A 22,054-nucleotide genomic window follows, 5' to 3' on the forward strand; every position below is an offset into this window, starting at 1 on the left:
CAACGCCCCCACTCACACTGCACGTCACACTCTCGACCTTATATTCACTAAATCCACCACCATTGCAGACCTCGACATCGCACCATTTCCACCCTCAGACCATTACCTTCTCGCCTTCAACCTCCTCACGGAAGGCACCTCCAAACTTTTCGCCCACCCACCTGGTCGATGGCAGCGAGACCTACGCAAGCTCAACCCTGGCGTCCTTGCTGACTCCCTCCATGGCCTATCCTCCACCTTCCCCACCCTAACCTGTCCTAATCTTGCTGCAGCTCAGTATCACCAAATTCTCTCATCAGCCCTAGAGAAAGCTGCTCCACCAATATTCCGCCGCAACCGACCCCCTAACCCCCAGCCCTGGCGCACTACCCATACTCGCAACCTCCAGAGGGAAACACGCGCCACTGAACGAAAATGGCGGAAAACTCGACTAAACCAGGATTTCCTACAGTACAAGACTAACCTGCAGCAGTTCCACACTGCCCTTGCTCATGCGAAGCAGGAATACTTTACCAAGCTCATCGGAGCACAAGCTTCCAATCCCCGGCGTCTTTTTAGCACCTTCAACTCCCTGCTTAAACCCACCCCCCCCCCCCCCCCCCACCTTCTGTTTCCTCCCTCTCTGCCACAGATTTAGCCACCCACTTCACCAACAAAATAGTCTCCATCCGTCAGGAAATATCCAATCTTCAATCTTCACCTCCCACCTGCTCACAACCTACTCCTTCTCCACCCTATCCTCCCCTCACCTCCTTCACTCCTACTACCACTGAGGAGGTCAACCACCTACTGCAGACTTCCCATACCACTACCTCCCCCCTTGACCCTATCCCTTCTGATCTACTTCAGCCTCACTTCACGGATCTGGCCCCAGTCCTCACTACCATGTTTAACCTCTCCCTATCCACAGGCACCTTCCCCTCAGACTTCAAGCAGGCCACTGTACTGCCTCTGCTCAAGAAACCCTCCCTCGACCCCTCGCTACCCTCCAACTACCGCCCGATCTCCCTCCTCCCCTTCGCCTCAAAACTCCTTGAGCGTCTGGTTCACAAACCCCTGACCCAGTACCTCAATGCCAACTCACTACTAGACCCACTGCAATCTGGATTTCGGCCTGCCCACTCAACCGAAACGGCTCTCACCAAAGTGGTCAATGACCTTGCCTTAGCTAAAGCTGAAGGTAAATACACCATTCTCCTCCTCCTTGACCTTTCAGCAGCTTTTGATACAGTAGATCATCCCCTACTCCTCCAGTCCCTCCAATCCATGGACATTCACGATCTCGCCCTGACCTGGCTTTCATCCTACCTCTCCAACCGCTCCTTCACGACCTCCTTCAATGAGTCCTCGTCCACCCCCAACCACCTCTCAGTGGGAGTCCCCCAAGGCTCGGTCCTTGGCCCCCTACTGTTCTCCCTATACACATCCTCCATTGGCAAGGTTATCTCCTCCATGGGTTTTAACTATCATCTGTATGCAGATGACACCCAAATCTATCTCCACACCCCTGACATCTCCACCACTACCATGGACAAGGTCTCCTCCTGCCTATCTGCCATCTCCTCCTGGATGTCCGCTAGGTTCCTAAAACTAAATCTAGACAAAACGGAATTTATGATCTTCCCACCCCGGTCATCCCTGGACCTCCCAGATGTGCAGGTCACTGTTAACCACACTACTATTCACCCTACCTCTCAACCCCGCTGTCTGGGTGTCACCCTGGACTCCGCACTCTCCTTCACTCCCCACATCCAAAACCTCACAAAGTCCTGCAACTTCCACCTTCGTAACATCTGTAAGATTCGCCCTTTCCTGACCCCTGCCACCACCAAACTCCTCATCCATGCCCTCATAATTTCCCGCCTCGACTACTGCAATGCCCTTCTGTCTGGACTCCCTAAGACCCGAATAGCCCCACTGCAGTCCATCATGAATGCGGCTGCCAGAATTATCCACTCCTCCCATCGCTCCACCAGGGCGACTCCCCTCCGTGAATCCCTCCACTGGCTTCCTATCCAGTCCAGAATCAGATTCAAGATATTGTGTCTGACCTACAAATCCATCCACAAAACCTGTCCAACCTACATTTCTGATCTTACTCAGAGATACACACCAAGCCGCTCACTCCGCTCCTCCAATGAACTTCGCCTGACCGTCCCCCGCATCACCCAGTCCCATGCACGCCTCCAAGACTTCTCAAGAGCCGCTCCGACACTATGGAACTCCCTACCTCCACCCATTAGGGCAGCCCCCTCCTTCAACACCTTCAAGAAGGCCCTCAAAACTCACCTTTTCACTCTTGCCTACCACCCCTCACAATTGCTCTAAACCCAGCCGAACTCTGGTCCCCTACCTTTCGTGTCCCTACCTCTCCCTCTAGATTGTGAGCCTTTGGGCAGGGTCCTCACTCCTTTTGTGTCCTACCTGATCATGCACCTCTATTACTGTGCACCCATGCTATGCATTTGAGTGAACCTAACTTGCCTAACTCCATGCTCCCATCCAGTGACTGACTAAGCATTACCTTGTACTCATACTGTGCTGTGTGATCTGGTTTTCTTGTATTCCTGTATTGTCATATTGCTGTTTGTCACCCCTAAATATTGTCTGTAACCTAAATTAATGTCCAGCGCTGCGTAATATGTTGGCGCTTTATAAATACAACAAATAAATAAAATAAATAAATAATAAATGCCGTGACCCATTGCTATGGCTTCTTGGACAGCAGCAGCAGTGTCACTCCCCATGATGTAGGGGGCAGCGGGGAGGGGTCTCAGAGTGCCTGCCATTAATGTCAGGAACACTAGATCTACCAGGGAATACTGTGTGGGGCTGGGTCGGATGGGGGCACTATTAGGCTGGCAGTGAATACTGTGGGAGGATGAAGGAGAATTTTCACCAGAAGCAAAGGAGACCCTAATCCCGCTTATGGGAGGAGGAGGCTAGGGGTGTCAGGGGCCCACAGGTTAACTTTACTTTGGGGCCCCATCACAGCTAGAACCAGCCCTGAATGTTCCTGCATTGGGCTACAGTGTTATGTAAGAACACACTGCTCCATGCATATCTGTGCACTGCCCTCTTCAGTGGAAAAAGTAACAGTTGGTGGCTCTATTCAGTCTAAATAAAAAAGGGCAGTCTTTATGGAAAAAAATCTCTGATAGGATAGATCAGGTAATATTGACCATTCTATACCATTATATACAATGACCTAGTTAGCCCCCCTGAGCAGCAGGGACTGCACTGACTGCCAGATGCACAGGTCTCTCCAGCTGGACTGTACTTCCTGCACAGCAGCTCCGTCCTAACAGGTGGGCCACTTTTTTTTATGGCAAATAAAAGTTTGTATTCACACTGTGATCGGAGGGGTGTTTATTTCTTGTGTATGTTTTGTTTGGTAACCAAAGTTTTAGTTTAAAATAAACCTTAGGAAAGATTGCTTTGTGAAATGGGGTAATTAGTGTAAGGCTACGTTCACAGAGGGCGTTGCGTTTCCTGTGACAACAGGAACGCAACAGATCAGTAAAGAGAAGCCTGACATTATCTGCCTGTTGCGTCGTATACAGTGAAGCATACAGTCAAAAGTATGCTTCACTGTAACAGTTAATGCATGTTTTGTGGTAACACCCTGCATGCAGTGCATTACGATGCTGCATGCTGTAATACCGAAACGCACTGGGCCTGGCTGCACTGTGAACGTCTTATAGGTTGTGCACTGCAGTGCGGCAAGTGGCATTACAAAGTGGCCGTTCCACCGAAGCGCAGCAAACCATTGTGGATATAGCCTTAATGTGATGTACACCCTGTAGCATGAGCTAAAAGTGTGTGCCAGCAGGCTTTTATGTATCTGAAACTACTGGAAGCTGAACAACCATAAATAGTCCATTACAGTCATGTGATCTATGATGTCACGTCACCATCAGTAAACCCCCTGGCAGGCCCATCAGTACACACTGTTCTCTTACATCATCCCAGCTGCAGTCTGGTTCCAGAGGAGGAGCCGCCTGCTTCAGCATGCTCTTAAATGCAGCTTCCTTCCTTCGAAACTTGCGAGCTTCCTCCTTTCCTCGCTCACGCTCCCGAGCCTCGGCTTTCTCCAGCAACTAGGCCAAATTAAATAAGGGTATGAGTCCTGCAGCAAGCTGCATCCTGCTGCTCTCACACTCTCCACACTTGGCAGACGCACAGACTCACTTACGCTATTAAACGTTAACTTAATGTTTCCTGCATCAAGTGTAGCTGCTCGCTTGTCAAAGCTGATAATATGAGCAAAGTCTTCAAATGTTGTGTTCACTTCTACCCCGAAACTCCGATCCTAAAGGGACAAAAAAGACACAGAGAGAGCACTGCACAGGATTAGGATAAATACTTAATGAAGTTTTAAAGCAGGATTGTCATCCATAAAATCAAATTTCCCATTACCCATTGCTCTGTGTTTATTATGTAGTCTACATCCTGACCCTGCATGGCAAGCATTCCAATATAATCATAAATGTGTCTGCTGTAATGATGAATCTTATCTCAGTAAGCCTGGCTCTATTCTGGTACATTGCCGGGGAGAGGGAAGCTTGTTATCTCCCCTTCCATGTTCCTGCTCCACACTGATTGGCTGAGGGCAGTTCAGTGTGACAGGTTTTACTGCATAATTGACATAAGCCTTGTTACCCTACTGCCGAATAAGGCCAGATCTATAAATGGAGGGGAGCCTGTAGATAGATTAGTAGTTGAGCAAAAGACTGCTAGAAACTTAGAACAAGAGCTTCTACCAACATAAAATCATACCTGACGTGGGAAATAAAGTGATAAACTGAACATGTCTCCGTGTAATAGGGTGTAAATGTGCAAAACTGCAACAATTATTTTCTTCCTCCCCATCAATAAACTGGAGTAATCCCTTCTGTTAAATGGAACCCAAAGTAAGACATATGGAGGCCATATTTATTTCCTTTTTGGACAATACCAAGTGGTTCTCATGATCTTTCTGGTAAGTAGATTAATTACGCAAAACCATAATGTAGCTAATATTGTCAGATTTTTGGCAGAAAGTTCTGATCTGCATGCTTGTTCAGGGGCTATAGGTTAAAGTATTAGAGGCAGAGGATCAGCAGAACAGCCAGGCAATGTGCAGAGTTTAAAAGGAAATTATCCAGCCTCCATATGTCTCTCACCTCAGCTTTCCTTTAAAGAGATTCTGAAGCGAGTCTTAAATCATGTTATTACTGTAAAGCACTATAGATAGTGCTAAACTGCCGCATCCCCGCAGCAAAACTAGGGTTTTTTACCCCCCAAATGCCCTCTGTAAAATCCACCACTTTCTTGATCGTGGATTTTGCTGCTCATGGAGGCAGAGCTTTGAGCTGCAGCTCTGCCTCCATGCGCGTCAATTGCCACGCATGGATCTCCGGTGATCAGCGGGGATTGCCGCGCTAAGAGGCAGAGCTACAGCACTAAGCTCTGCCTCATCAGGAAGCGCTCCCCCGAGTTTGCAGAGGGGATGTGGGGGGTATAAACCCCTTATTTTGCCGCAGGGATGCGGCGGTTTAGCACTATCTATAGTGCTTTACAGTAATGACATGCTTTAAGACTCGCTTCAGAGTCTCTTTAAGTTCTAGGTAAAGCCAATTGTCAGAGCAGTCACCTGTAGCTCAACCTGGATGCATTGGAAGCACTGCATCTCTCTGCCCTCTCTGTAATGTAAAGGTGAATACACACATCCAATTTTGGTTGGCCAATTTTACCACCTCCATGTAGTTTGAGGGCTTACCAACAGGGCCCTATAGAGGGCTTTATAGTATTCAAAATCTGTTGGCTCTCATAGTACATGGAGGTGGTAAAATTGACCACTCAAAATTGAAGATGTGTACCAGGCTTAACTCTCTGCCCACCTTCCTCTTGGAAACCTTAGTGAGGGAAAATCGGGAAAAAAGTGATAATTTACTGTGGGCAGAGAAGGGCGAAGGCTGCTTCAGGCTATTACACTCCTGACTCACTGACATCTCCCACAGTACTGTAAAGAGTATATATAGTCTTGTCACTAGCTGTCCCTCCGAGGGGCTCACAAACTAATCCTTACCATACTTTTATGTCCATCATTGTCTACAGCCAATTTTGGGGAACTCCAATTAACTTATTTTTAGGTTTTCGGATGTGGGTAGAAACCAGATAGCCCTGAAAAAAACCATGCAAACCCACAGAGATTGTGTACTGGCCCACATTCAAACTGGGGACCCAGCACTGCTAGGCAAGAGTGTTGCCCATGTGTTGTGCCAACTATGTGCAGGGTAATGCTTTTTCTGTAAAACTACTATAAACTCTACATGTAATAGATTGCACAAACAATTTCAAACAGCCATCAAATAATCTATTAAAAATATGGCTACCAGTTATCTTTCATTGCAGTAAACATAGATCCAGCTAATGTCCAGGAGGACTACTCAAGGGATTTTACCCGCAAGCGATGGGCAGCCAAATAGCTTTGTACTGTATCAAGTTAGAAGCTAGCAATTGCCAGCATTCTAATTTATTTTATATTAATATGGAGTTGTACACGAAGGTAGAAAGATAAGTTATTCTCCGATCTTCATGCTCACCTTTAGGATAAGTAAAGCAGAAGAGGCGCCCAAAGATGATAAAATATATTAAAACTATAAAATAAAAAGTAACGAGGTGGTAAGCCCTCTCATCAGCCTTAGATGAAACTGTCCCTCTAACCTTCTGCCCCAACAACCCCCCCCCCCAATCCCCAACCCTGGCACACCACCCACACATGCAATCTCAAGAAAGGGACACGAGCCGCTGAGTGGAAAAGGAGGAAATTGCCTCTCAATTCCGATTTCCTGGATTATAAAACTAAGCTGCTACTTTTCCACACTGCACTATCAGAAGCTAAACAAAAGTATTTTGCAGCCATGATTGGAACTCAAGCCTCCAACCCAAGATGTCTCTTCGCCACCTTTAACTCCCTACTTAATCCCACTCCTCCCCCCCCCCCCCCCCCTCCTAGCTCCACCATCTCAGCCAATGACTTTGCCACTCACTTCACCAGTAAAATCACAGCTATCCGAAATGAAATCTCCCTCCTACATTCTTCAATTCCCTATAACTCCCCCCAGGCCACTGCCATGCCTCACCTTCCAGGTCTCTCCCATGCCACCCCCCCCCCACCTCCTCCATCCTGACTGTTCCAATGCACCCCCCCCCTCCCTCCTTCACTCCTGCCACCATTGAAGAGGTGAATCTATTGTTTGCCACTTCCCCTGCCATCTCCTCCCCCCTCTACCCCGTCCCCACTTCCCTGACCTGGCCCGTGTCCTCACCTCCTTGTTCAACCTCTCCCTCTCCACTAGCACCTTCCCCTCAGCTTTTGAAGAGGCCACTGTACTCCCCTGCAGAAAAAAAAGCTCACTCGACCCCTCCCTACCCTCCAACTACTGCCCAAGCTCTCTCCTCCCTTTTGCCTCAAAGCTCCTCGAACCCCTGGTCCACAGATGCATCACACACTACCCCAGCACCAACTCCCTACTCGACCCCCTACAATCTGGTTTCCGCCCTGCCCACTCCACAGTAACCACTCTTGTCAAGGTAGTAAATGACCTTACCCTTGCCAAAGCTGAAGTAAACTACTCGATTCTGCTACTGCTTGACCTTTCCTCAGCATTTGATACAGTTGACCATCCCCTCCTCCTTCAATCCCTGCAGTCCTTAGGGATTTGTGACAGTGCCCTGGCCTGGATCTTCTCATACCTCTCTCATCGCCACTTCACCACCTCTTTTAATGGTTCCTCCTCAACTCCCACACCCCTCTTGGTTGGAGTCCCCCAGGGCTCTGTTCTGGGCACCCTACTGTTCTCAATTTACATCTCCTCTATCAGCAAAGTTATCTCCTCCCTGGGCTTCAAATACCACCTATATGCCGATGATACCCAAATCTATCTCCACACCCCCGATCTCTCCCCCTCCACTATGGACAAGGTCTCCTGCCGGATGTCAGCTAGGTTCCTGAAGCTTAACCTGGATAAAACCGACCTCATAATTTTTCCACCCCGCTCTGCCCCACCCCTCCCAGATATTCACGTCAACAGCACTACCATCCACCCTACCTTCCAGGCCCGCTGCCTGGGCGTTACCCTAGACTCTCTCTTTCCCTGCCCTCTCCTTCAGCCTACACATCCAAAATTGTTACCAGAACCTGAAACTTTCACCTTTGCAACATCTCCAAAATCCGCCCCTTTCTGACCCCGGACACTACCAAGCTTCTCATCCATGCCATCATCCTCTCTCGCCTTGACTGCTGCAATGCCCTACTATCTGGCCTCTCCTTAAAAAGCATTGGACTCCTTCAATCAGTCATGAATGCAGCAGCTAGACTCATCCATCTTTCTTACCGCTCTGCTTCCACTTCTCCCCTCTGCAAAGCCTAACTGGCTCCCTATCTGCTTCAGGATCAGTTTTAAGGTTCTGTGCCTTACCTACAAATCTGTGCACAAGACGTGCCCAACCTACAATTCTGAGCTCGTCAACAGATATATACCTGTCCGCCCCCTGCGGTCCTCCAATGATCTCCGCCTGACCTCCCCACGCATTTCTCATTCCCATGCATGCTTACAAGACTTTTCAAGAGCTGCCCCCACCCTATGGAACGCCCTTCCACTCCCCCTCAGACTCACTGCTTCCTTCAACACCTTCAAGCAAGCCCTAAAAACACATTTCTTCAAAATGGCCTACCCCACATCTACCACACTCAAACTCTCTCAGTCAACCACCTTTTCCACAGTCCTACCTTATGTGCCCCCCCCCCCCTTTAGATTGTAAGCCTTTGGCAGGGCCTCTTTCCTCCCTTAGTTTGTCCTTCTTTCTTAATTTTACTACCCCAGCAATGACACCCTTCATTTTATACTCTGCATGTATAACCTTGTGCTATGTTGTATAACCGTTTGCTATCTCTCCGTCTGTCACCCCTTGTTGCAATGTATGTATCCCTATCCCAGCACTGCGTAACATGTTAGCGCTTTATAAATACAATTAATAATAATAATATATTTTATCATCTTTGGGCTCCTCTTCTCCTTTACTTGTGCCTTAGGGCTCTTTCACATTAGGGCAGATTTTCTGCGTTTCAACGCAAAGGATAAAGTTTGCGTTACCCAAGGTGAAATGAAAGTCCATAGACTTTCATTTTAGCTTTCACATATAACGCAGCCTTTTTGTGCGTTGCGTTCCACTGCACCCAGGCGCAGTTTTTTGGCCAACGCTAGCTTTATGCGTTACAATGTTAGTCAATGTAAAACGCACACTATGCGCGTTTTTAATCCGTTAACGCAGGCAATCAGTCCCAGAATGCAACAGAGGAACAATGTAGAAAGTTGACAACTAAAAGAAAAAAAAATTACCTGCGTTTTTCTATGTGCAGTAACGCATTGAAAACGGATTAAAAACGCACACTCACTGCAGTGCAACGCATATCAAAACGCAGTAAAAGGCATACAACAAAACGTATGCTTTGAGCGTTCTCCAACGCAAGCTCTGATGTGAAAGAGCCCTTACCCCCCTCTCCCTGAGGGAAGTACCTTAATGTCTAACCTTTATATCAGAGTGTAGGTTTCTTTTAAAGAGACCGACCAGCGACCAGCACCCGAGTGGAGTCGGGGTTGTGCTTCTGTACCTGTCTCAAGCGTTCGTTGCCCTTCTGCAACCCACCTTTGTGAGTATTATTTTTTCAGTTCATGCATTGTACACATCTAATGTGACGTACTGCACCATTCGGGCTCCCGTTGTCTCTGTGTTTTTTCCTCTGTAGTGTGTTACACTCCACCCACAACTCACCTTTAGAATATCCTTAATGATCTTTTTTTCGTCATGGAACCGAGCCTTTAGATCTTCCACGTAGAACTTGAAAAGATCAAGAGGAGTAGAGCCTGAGACATTCACAAGGGTGGAGAATGTTAAAATATTACACTCAACATCACACACACAGGCATAAAACTCCAATAACTCATACTATTATTTTTTTTTTCAACAGAAGCATATTAAATATTATAAACAAAAATATTTAGTTAAATAGTACATCCCGAGGAAGTTCCTTGGACCTGGCCAGGTAGTTTACTATATCAGACATTTACTATATCACAATTTGTCATACACTGTATATTCATACAGGCACATGGTTAGCACCTGGGGACAGAGTTTACTATAATGAGATTATACTGTATTTAAAAATGATTATAAAGAGAGGACTATTTATGAAACAAGTGGCAAAGGCTGGTCTGCTACATATGCTCCTTCCAATCATATAATGCAGATAAAGGTTATCCATTTAGTATGTATAAGCTAGAATACCTGTCTGCCCCAGCATGCTAGCAAAGCGATCATCTGTGCTGACAAATGGGTAGAGCTCCATCCAGGTAGACATGGAGTGTAATTGGCCAGTCTCATGAAGCTCATCAAGAAACACCTGAAAGAAGGAATATATATGTTACAGCAAATCTGGATGTCGGCATACAAGAATCTTTAGTTCTCTTATTCGCAAGGCTATAGGTTGATATGCTAAAGTGTACTGAACAGGTGAAACCTAAAAGCAAATGTAACATCACCTGAAAAGAGAGTTAGATACTCACCTATGGAGAATCCCATAGAGCCTTCCAGTCTAGAGCCTTCAGTCCACCACTGCCCCCCATTAAAGAGTGTACCTATCTGTGTGGATTTCTACAAAACATGCACTGTTGGCGGGCCTTGAGGACAGGGTTGGGGAAAACTGCTCTATGGGATCCAGAGCCTTCCATCTACTTAGGTATCTAACTTTTTTTTTTCAGGTGGCTCCAGTTGTACTTGAAGAATATAAGTGATCCTCCAAACCTGGACTGGATTTTTCAGAAGTGTCTGCCATTAGATGTGTACAGTTTGGGGTCCTCTCCTGGGTCACACTGAACTAAAGTGAGACATGCAGAATGTCTGGTTAGGAGCGTTACTACACAGTAGCAAGCACACATCCATCACAAGAACTTTTGTTTAATTAGCCCAGACATTATTAATGATGTCTAGGAATTGCGGCCATTGAGCTGAGGGAAATTTTTCCTCATTTACATGCCAGTAATAAGGGGACAGATGCAATAAACTAAGTAAAGTTTAGAGCACCGCACGTTAACGCATTAGCGCCATGGGCGTTACTGCGGAAAAGTGAACGTTGCTATGGTAACACATGGGGCTTGATTTACTAAGAGGTGCTAACCTACTTAGCACGTCTAAAGTCTTAAGACGCGCTAACCAGGGTGCTAAGTAGGTTAGCACCGGATTTCTCAATCAGATCGCGCGCAAAGTTTTGCGCGCAAAGTTTTACGCACGCAAAGTTCTATGCGCGCGCTAAGTCCCATAGGCTTTAATGGGCACTTCGCGCAGAGCGCCCTGCGCTCTGTGCAGTGCGCGCGCAAAACTTTGCGCCCGGTACTTTGCGCACGATCACTACTTCTCACATTTCAACTGAGTTTAGACGTGCTAAGGGCCAGTGCTAAAGTTAGCACCGTTTTGTAAATCAAGCCCATGGTGTAACTCACGTTGGTCCATTTTCAAGGCGCATAAATTTGCATAATCCTGCATCATCCCAGAATGATTTGCATATCATTAGCCATCCCTACTCATTAGTATGCCCCATTAATACTGTCACCAATATAGGGTCTCATTTTGATGCTCCTCTCCTTATGGTGTTCATCCACTGATAATTCCCATCACTTCCCTGCAGAGTGTGGATACACAGGGTATAAGAGGTGACAGCACATCCACCTTCCCACATTCCAGCTATCAGAACTCCTCTGTAGTCTACACTGCTCATGCAGCAGTATTCTTTGCAGTTCATGTGACTACACATATGCACAGCAAGGCTGTAACAGTGAGGGCCCGTTTCCACTAGAGCGAATCTGCATGCGTTTCCTGCATGCAGATTCGCATAGACAATACAAGTGGATGGGACTGTTTCCACTTGTGCGGGATTCTGTGCGGTTTGTTGTGCAGAAAAAATCTGCACGGCAGACCCATCAGAATTTGCACGCCTCACACCCGCACGCCATTCGTTGGTAATGTTACTAAATAGGAAAACCGCAAGCATTTGAGTCTTGCGGTTTTCCCAGCGTTTCCGCATGCGTTTCCGCTTAAAAACCCATGTCAATGCTTGCCAGCATTGGCATGGTTAAAATCGCGTTGTAGAAACCGTGAGTGATTCCACGTAAAAATCCGCATAGAAATGGCAACGAAACCGCAACTGCATGCGGATTTGTTGCCGCGATTTTCCCGTCTAAATCGCGCCGCAGTAGTGGAAACGGGCCCTGAGGAATATAGAGGCTGGACTTCTCTATCTGACTTAACCTTTGTCATGTTCTAAATAACTAAATAATATGTTTTTATTAGTGCATAGTGTCATCTCACTTTGCTGACCAGCGCTGCAAAATATAGGGTCTTTAAAGTGTACCAGAGATCAACTAAAGTAAAGAATCGATACTTACTGGGGGCTTCCTCCCACCCCATAAACACTTGTGAGTCCCTCGCCATCCTCCCGTGGTCTGCCGTTCAGCCTCGATCAGCCCCGGTAACTTGCTCAGTCACGTCCAGTCTGGGTCTTCTGCGCATGTACGGACCTACTGCACATGGGCAGTAGACCCGGACTGACGTCACTAAGCAAGTTACCGGGGCTGATTGCGGCTGAACGGGAGAGCATGGGAGGATGGCAAGGGACTCTTGTTTAAGGGGCGGGAGGAAGCCCTGGGTAAGTATTGATTATTTACTTTAGTTAATTTCTGGTTTCCTTTAAGATAGCTGCCACCAGCACGGCAGTGGTTATTAAATGAAAGCTAACAGTTGCTATGGACACTTGGGTTATCTCTACTTATTGCTTACAGCAGTTTGATTACAATAAAGGGGCAAAGCCAGGTCCAACAGTCAAACAGTGCTGTGAAGTTAATAAAGTCAGTGACAGAGGGAAATTCCTACTAAACAGAGCTGCACCTGCAAGTAAAAGGTATGTGTGGCGCTATGCTTGAGAAGGGAGCTTAGCTATGTATCTGAATATAACAGTTTTAATTTTTCATGTCTTTTTTTTTTTAGGGTAAAAAAAAGTTTGTTTATATTTGAATAAATGTCAAGAATGAATATTAATATTCAAAGATATCTATTTAGAATTCTGGAGACCAGAAATGGAAGCACATAAAGCACATGCTGAAACTGAATGCGAGTCCCAAAACTTCTCTTCAAGTAAACGAAGACAGGAGAGAAGGGAGGTGCTAAGAAGAAAGTCAGACTTCACCCTTGCAAGTAAAGTCAAAACCTGCATATTATTCACCAGCTCTTTAAGCTCGCAGGATTCTTCAGGACTGAATATGGGTAACAATGTGATTTGTGAAACTTTCCTTCATTTTAAAATGTAATTGTATAACTCTGTTTTGTTTTGGTTGGTGTAGAAAGACCAGCATGCAGAATCTTTTTGGAATATTGGGAGAGGTCGTGCAAACTCTGATTTCACTCTAACGTTATCTACATGTTAGATCTGTAGGAAATATTACGTTCAGGAAGAGGTTCCTTCCACCCATTCTCTCCTGTGCTGGGATGCGCATAGCTGGATAACAGCTTCTTCTTTGTCTTGGTAATGACTGCCCTCTGCTGGTGGCATCAATGTTATTACAGCTAAATTAAAGCGGAATATAACCCTGCATTTTAACTTTGCTCTAAAACATTATTTACAGTATATTATATGCAACCAGCATTTTTTTTTTATTAGACCAGCATTGGAAGGGTTTCACAGGGCTTTAAAGTTCCTGGAGATTTCTGCAGATGCATCCGAAGCTGAAATAGAAACATTTTGTTTACATAAATGTATCTAAGTGTTGAATGTGACTCATCTCTCTGACTGAGAAGGAGCTTGGAGAACAGCCAAAGAGTGTGTAACATTTATCAATAGATACATATAACTAGATAGAATGTAACAATCTGAACTTCTGCATATCTCTCCACAGAACTTTAAATTTCTGTGTTTAACCCTTCCAATGCTGGTCTAGTAAAAAAAAAATGCTTTTTGCATATAATATGCTGTAAATAATATTTTAGAGCAAAGTTGAAATGCAGGGTTATATTCCGCTTTAAACCAATTGTGTTCTGGGGAATAAAATACTGCACTCTCCTGATCAGACAAAAATACTGTATTTGAAGGATTTCAAGTTAGCCATACATGGGTCAATTATGGCACAATATGCCAAGCAGATTGGTCCCTATCAGCTTGGAATTCGCTCGCACAGGACAAACACAATTTTGATGGATTCTGAACTGCAGTTGAACTGTTCAATGCATGTAACCCTATTGGTCTTCGATCTCCCACCACTCCTGCCGCACCTGCATCGCACTGAGATTTTCCAACAGGTTCTGATTACAAAATTGCACAAAATTGATAGAAAGGCAATTGACCGCATTTGTTGATCGATTAGAGCTAATTTAAAGTGACGGAATCTGCCAGAAATGGAGCAGATTAATTGATACAGGTATAGGCATCTTTAAAGACCACTATAGTGAAAAAGTAAGCCGTTAAAATCTGACAAAACCAACAGGTTTTCGACTAGTGCATCTCCTCATGGGGATTCTCAGGGTTTTCTTTATTTTCAGGAGCACTACAGTGCTTAGGAGGATACCAGAAGTTGCTTGACAATCTTATGCCTGCTACTCACCATGCAATATTCCATCAGATCGATGGGTCATCTCAAATCAATAATTTATGATAGGTCCGATCAGATTTCCAATCGTTTTTTTCTGATGGATTTTCCGACCACTTCTGTACAAAATAAATCGAAAATCTGATCGGACCTGTCGGAAATTATGGATTCGACCCGTCAACAGTTAATTGCATGGTGTGTACCAGGCATTAAAGCAGACCTGTCAGAAACCTGGGCAACAAATGATCACATACGGTAGTTAAAATACAATTAAAGGGGACCCAAACTACAACTGATCATGCCTCGTACAATAATTAACATTACATTTTAAAATGAATTTTTTTCTTTAATATAATAAATATTCTTTAAACTGCTTCCATGCTGAAGTCTCTCCCCCCTTACCATTTTGCTTAGGCAAGAGATGCAGCAGAATAGTGTTGCACGCTGGGACAACTACTATGCAGTCTCCTAGAATCGCATACTCAAAAAAATCACATTGGTTTGTGTTTTCCAAGATAGCGATAGCCTGCATTTTATGCAGAAACCCACTTATCAAAAATGTGCAACAGTGGGTGAGGTTTATCTAGATAGTATTGGTGTATTTTCTATTTATAATGATGTGGGTTTAATAAGTTCAAAGCTCTTTTTGAATTCAGTTTCTCTTTAAAAATATAAATCCTGTGAAAAACAGGCAGCTGAAAATGAATGTGTGACGCTCCAGAGCTTTCGTATTCGTCAATAAAGCCGTCTATCACATTATAAAACAGAAAGATTTAGGCCCCTTTCACACATGTAGTGTTGCGTTGAGGTACTCTCCCCTGCCTCAGTGGCCATTAATATCTATGAGACAGGCCACAGTACCCGCAATGCAGCGGAAGTGCCCCGGGTGCCACAGGGAACCACAGAAGCTGCAGTGCGTTATCCTGTGATTCCCAGAAGTAAACTGGAAGTCCAATGTTTTTTTTTTAATGGTTGCAATGCGGGAGTAATGCGTGGTGCAACTTTCCTAGGCCGTTGTGGTGCAATTATCTAGGTAACGATGGATGATCACACTGCTGTAGTGCACAACCAGCCATAAGAGGCATAAGGGGTTAGGACATGTTCTCCACTCTCAAAAGGTCTTAAAATGTGCATGTTAATGTCTGCCATCCTCCACTACTGCTATAGCACTGCAGTACTATGGCATACTCCCTCTTATGCAGGCACAGTGCTGCTTCATGATTGGCAGGAGAAAAATCAGTGACAGAAGAGCCTGCATTATGTAAGCCATTTCCATTTTAGGCATTGGTTGATAATGCATGAATTGTGAGGTGACTCTGCCTGGAGTTACTTATTATGATTTTTGTATTACGATGTTTATGCCTCGCATTGCTCCTCTTGTGAGTAAACATCTCCTCAGCAACTTCATGCATTGAAATACCTAGATTATTTTTAAAATGGGCCCTAGACAACAGATTACAGAGATTTAGAAATACCTGAAAAGACTCTCGATTTTTGCGCTGTTGACGCCTTTCCCGAAGTCGGCTTTTCTCTTTCTCATCCACTTCATCTTTCTCCAGAGCCCTGATATGCTCCTCAAAGCAAATGAGAGCATCTTCTTTGTCCATATCTAAACGAATAATAGTAAAATTGTGCTGGCTATGGTTCTTCGCACGCACGCGCACACACACACACACGCACGCACGCACGCACGCACGCACGCACACACACACACACACACACACACACACACACACACACACACACACACACACACACACACACACACACACACACACACACACACACACACACACACACACACACACACACACACACACACACCTCTTCCCATTATGATATGGGAGGGGGGATGGCTAAGCTTTCACTTAAGTACCCTCCAATACCGTTTCAATGTGGTGATGACGTAGCTAGAGGGTGATAGAGCTGTGAAGGAACAGCTCTCTAATTATGACCATGCTGTCACTCACACATAAAAGGTACAGGAGTGGCTATCAGACACCAAATTAAAGTATATTGTCTTTTTTCTAACTTGTCAAGCTTTATATTACTAGTGGGTGGGGGGAGGAGGGGGAGTTTGACCTGAGAAGGGCTATAGGCACTTACTCTGGAGCTCTTCATCTTCAGCAAACGCAGGATTGTCCATGAGGTACTGCTGTGCCTCTGACCATGTGGTCTGGAAGCTGACGTTGCTCATATTATCTAAAATATTCTTCAGTGCTTGAACATTGCGTTTCCTCAGCTGCTTTGCCTGTTCCTAAACAGTAAAAGGAAAAGTTAGTGCAGTACTGCAAACTCATTTCTGCACTGCACAAAAGTGCCACCAAGGCTACGTTTCTTTATCGTAAAATCCCATTCCTGAAAAATATCAGATTATCAAGCAGGATAGCACTGCAGTGAAAGGTGCTGTGAGTAATCTGTCTGAAGTGCATTGATGCATTGTACGGTATGTCTGATGAAGACTTGTCTGCTGGCAACCTGAATAGCTACACTGTCCCTTTGTCTTTATTCACAGTATCTCTGTAGGCATGTGGCAGGGCAATTTCAAGGAGTGATCCATCACAGAGGCTAGTACAATGACAAGTGTAAACATTAAATAACACTCTGTATTATCCATGTAATAAATCAGTTGCTAGCTTCAATAACAATCAGTCTTCTTGCAGAGTTGTTTATTTATGAAGAAGAACTAGAATAAATGCAGGGTGATCTCAGACATCTACCAAATATGATATGAACTGCTGTTGGGTAATACCTCTATTATTAAGTTAGGTTATATTTGGCATTTATTTTCTGCCGCAGGTTAGAATAAAGATGTGTACACATGTGCAACTACTGTAGCCCTTAAAGGGGACCTAAAGTGAAAAAAGTGTCCCTATGGGGTACTTACCTCGGGAGGGGGCAGTGGATTCTAAAGAATCTTTCCCTGTCCTCCTCCGCAGGCTCATTCCAGCCTGGACCCCCCGAAAAAGAGCTGGCCAACAATTCAAACAAACACACTAGCACCATCCTGCTTTCTTCTGTAAAAGCCGGGTCAGATCTGGTCCACCCTACTGCGCTGGCACGAGCCGTCTTCGCCTGCCAGGTAGCACAGGCTCAATTGGGCTCAGCCATTTCCACCAGAGCCCAAGCCGGACAGTGCTGACACCACTCTTCAGGGCTGCCAGTGCTTGAGCGGGTTGACGAACGAGGACAGGAGTAGCCTCTTTAGTATCCAGAGGCTTCCCCCTCCCAAGGGAAGTACAGTGGGTTGCAAAAGTATTCGGCCCCCTTGAAGTTTTCCACATTTTGTCATATTACTGCCACAAACATGAATCAAATTTATTGGAATTCCACATGAAAGACCAATACAAAGCGGTGTGCACATGAGAAGTGGAACGAAAATCACACATGATTCCAAACATTTTTTTACAAATAAATAACTGCAAAGTGGTGTGTGCATAATTATTCTGCCCCCTTTGATCTGAGTGCAGTCAGTTGCCTATAGACATTGCCTGATGAGTGCTAATGACTAAATAGAGTGCACCTGTGTGTAATCTAATGTCAGTACAAATACAGCTGCTCTGTGAGGGCCTCAGATGTTGTCTAAGAGAATATTGGGAGCAACAACACAGTGAAGTCCAAAGAACACACAAGACAGGTCAGGGATCAAGTTATTGAGAAATTTAAAGCAGGCTTAGGCTACAAAAAGATTTCCAAAGCCTTGAACATCCCACGGAGCACTGTTCAAGCGATCATTCAGAAATGGAAGGAGTATGGCACAACTGTAAACCTACCAAGACAACACCATCCACCTAAACTCACAGGCCGAACAAGGAGAGCGCTGATCAGAAATGCAGTCAAGAGGCCCATGGTGACTCTGGACGAGCTGCAGAGATTTACAGCTCAGGTGAGAGACTCTGTCCATAGGACAACTATTAGTCATGCACTGTACAAAGTTGGCCTTTATGGAAGAGTGGCAAGAAAAAAGGCATTGTTAACAGAAAGCATAAGAAGTCCCGTTTGCAGTTTGCCATAAGCCATGTGGGGGACACAGCAACCATGTGGAAGAAGTTGCTCTGGTCAGATGAGACCAAAATGGAAATTTTTGGCCAAAATGCAAAACGCTATGTGTGGCGGAAAACTAACACTGCACATCACTCTGAACACACCATCCCCACTGTCAAATATGGTGGTGGCAGCATTATGCTCTGGGGGTGCTTCTCTTCAGCAGGGACAGGGAAGCTGGTCAGAGTTGATGGGAAGATGGATGGAGCCAAATACAGGGCAAACTTGGAAGAAAACCTCTTGCAGAGTGCAAAACACTTGAGACTGGTGTGGAGGTTCACCTTCCAGCAGGACAATGACCCTAAACATAAAGCCAGGGCAACAATGGCATGGTTTAAAACAAAACATATCTATGTGTTAGAATGGCCCAGTCAAAGTTCAGATCTAAATCCAATCGAGAATCTGGGGCAAGATCTGAAAACTGCTGTTCACAAACGCTGTCCATCTAATCTGACTGAGCTGGAGCTATTTTGCAAAGAAGAATGGGCAAGGATTTCAGTCTCTAGATGTGCAAAGCTGGTAGAGACATACGCTAAAAGACTGGCAGCTGTAATTGCAGCAAAAGGTGGTTCTACAAAGTATTGACTCAGGGGGCCGAATAATTATGCACACACCACTTTGCAGTTATTGATTTGTAAAAAATGTTTGGAATGATGTATGATTTTCATTCCACTTTTCACATGTACACCTCTTTGTATTGGTCTTTCACGTGGAATTCCAATAAAATTGATGCATGTTTCTGATAGTAATGTGACAAAATGTGGAAAACTTCAAGGGGGCCGAATACTTTTGCAACCCACTGTATCCACCTTACAGGTTTGCTTTATCAATTGTGCAGCAATAGTGTGCTTCTGTCAGCTTCTGTGCATTTTTCGGCACTGTGTGTTTGTATGTAACTTTGATGTGTAGCCGGAAAATAGACAGAAGCATGCTAGTGTGTTCACATCCTAAGGCCCCATTTACACTTAGTCAGTGTAAGTTATAGCTGAAAGGACAGCAGATTTTCAAAGTAATGCCCATGTTTTCCTATGGCACAGTTCCCACTACACACATTTTAACTAAAAGCTTTTTCACAATGCACTGCTATGGAGAAGGTAAAAAACGCATACTTACTGATTAAGTGTAAATGGGGCCTTAGTGAAGATTTGGGACATGAGTGCTATACAGACACGATGCTTGGCTAGAGAGGGAAGAAGTGATGACAGAGGGCAGGACACAAGTGAACGGCTTCCAGCAGTTGGGATATGATGAATAATAATGTGCTCATTCAAAAGTTGCCATGTCGCGATCACGATCACTAAACAACATCAGGAGGCAGCTGTACACACGCTAGAGTCTCAGCTGAAGATTGTCTAGCGTGTGATTGAGGCTTTAAAAAGTTTAGAGTCAGGTGAAAGGCTGTGGCTAGTAAGTTATACTAGGTTCACACTACACCTGGTGTGTTCACAGTGTAGCCTGAGTGGATACACTGTGTCCATCACATGTCTGTCACCATGCAGATACACTGTGTCCATCACATGTCTGTCATCATGCGGATACACTGTGTCCATCACATGTCTGTTGCCATGCGGATACACTGTGTCCATCGCATGTCTGTCACCATGCGGACACACTGTGTCCATCACATGTCTGTCCCCATGCGGATACACTGTGTCCATCACATGTCTGTTGCCATGCGGATACACTGTGTCCATCGCATGTCTGTCACCATGCGGATACACTGTGTCCATCACATGTCTGTCACCATGCGGATACACTGTGTCCAACACATGTCTGTCACCATGTGGATACACTGTGTCTATCACATGTATGTCACCTTGTTCATACTACTCACCACTGTGCATACATTTGGACCTGTAACTGCAGGGTATAAACACTGCTATAGCGTTGGGAGCCAGGCAGAAGCATAACCCACTGGGCCTGCCCAGTGGTGATGGACCAATAAGAATCCTCCATGGGGAGGGAGGGTTCTTGTTGGTTTGTTTTAATTCAATGGGAAACCTCTGTGGTTTATGATGCTGCCAGGGCTCGACCCCCGGGAACATTAACAATACAGAAAAAAAGATAACAAAGCAAAGGGTGACAGAGAAAGGCAGAAGATGACAGAAGGCGACAGAAGAAAGTGCAAGAAGGTATATGGCAAACAGGCCATGAGTTTTCACACCACTTCGACTATGAGAACAAAAGGTGCTTCTATAGATAACATTGAATCCTTCCACAGGTCTGTTTACACATTGTTCTCAGTTGCAGAACATGGTACGTTTTTGTCAGTAGTGTGAACTTAGCTTCAAGTTTGGGTACACAGCCTGGGTTAAGTTGTTCAGGTTTGTGGTTAGTAAAGGGTTGAAGTAAATGTTCCTTTAAAACTAGTAAAAATGTGCTTATTCTCCAAGGGACTATAAATAAGTTAGATTGGGGAGGTGCATAAAGGGGTGTGATATTACATTTGATAAAATACATTTACGTATATTTATCCCTGAGCACACTTGAGATGTCTTTCACAGTAAGTCTCGGCACGCTGCCCTACACGAAATCATTAATTGCTTACTCTATACAAAAATAATTCTTAAGGTACTAATACACTATGCATCAAATCTGTCATGAATCGAATGTATGTCTGGCTAACTTTATTCAGATCACATGTCCTCTCCCCTGCACTGTCTTTGCAGGTACCACTAGGTTCTGTCTTTGGTCCTCTTCCTTTTTTCCATGTATTTGCATGGTCTTGGTAATTTAATAAATTAATTTAGTTTTCAATACCACTTATACACTGATGACACACAACTGTACCTCTCAGCCCTAGACCATCATTCCCTCTCATCACACATTCCTGACCGTTGTATCTTCTTTCATGACCTCTTGCTTCTTCAAACGTAATAGGAGTAAAACAGAACTGATCATTTCTCCAGCATCTCCTTCTTCCTTTCTGCCCAAATGTCAATAACACCCTAATAAACTCAGTTCACCAAGCACATTGCCAAGGGATAATACTTGATTTTTTTCGCTCATTTGTTCCTCACATTCACTCTCTAACCACCTCCTGACATTTTCAACTCAAAAACATATCTTCCATCCTAACCTTTTTTCACTCAGGACGCCAATAAAATGCTAACACATGCCTTAATAATGTCTTGCCTTGATACTGTAGTACCCTGCTTTGTGGACTGCCTACTAACAGACTTACATCCTTTCAACTCATCTCCTCCACCTCTCCTCTCGCTCTACATCTTTTGCTCATGCGTCACGTATACAGGACTTCTCACAGGCCGCTCTCCTCCTCGGGAACGCTTTCCTAAAACATAATCGCCTCTCTCTCTCCAAATCTCTTTCACCTG

At 45.0% G+C, this 22,054-nt stretch overlaps 1 protein-coding gene across 5 annotated transcripts in view; it reads right to left on the reverse strand.

The window, feature by feature from the left end:
- PRPF40B (pre-mRNA processing factor 40 homolog B) overlaps positions 1-22,054 on the reverse strand; it is a 100,287-nt gene that overhangs the window by 16,345 nt on the left and 61,888 nt on the right. For all 5 annotated transcript variants that reach the window (XM_068267716.1, XM_068267717.1, XM_068267715.1 and 2 more), the window contains exons 16-21: positions 16,782-16,932; positions 16,151-16,284; positions 10,333-10,447; positions 9,820-9,911; positions 4,196-4,312; positions 3,963-4,100 (exon numbers count right to left, since the gene is read on the reverse strand). In XM_068267716.1, coding sequence (XP_068123817.1) covers positions 3,963-4,100; positions 4,196-4,312; positions 9,820-9,911; positions 10,333-10,447; positions 16,151-16,284; positions 16,782-16,932 — 747 coding nt within the window. The remainder of the gene's footprint in view (positions 1-3,962; positions 4,101-4,195; positions 4,313-9,819; positions 9,912-10,332; positions 10,448-16,150; positions 16,285-16,781; positions 16,933-22,054) is intronic.

This window comes from Hyperolius riggenbachi, chromosome 2 (genome assembly GCF_040937935.1).
Source record: "Hyperolius riggenbachi isolate aHypRig1 chromosome 2, aHypRig1.pri, whole genome shotgun sequence".
Taxonomy (NCBI): Eukaryota; Metazoa; Chordata; class Amphibia; order Anura; family Hyperoliidae; genus Hyperolius; species Hyperolius riggenbachi.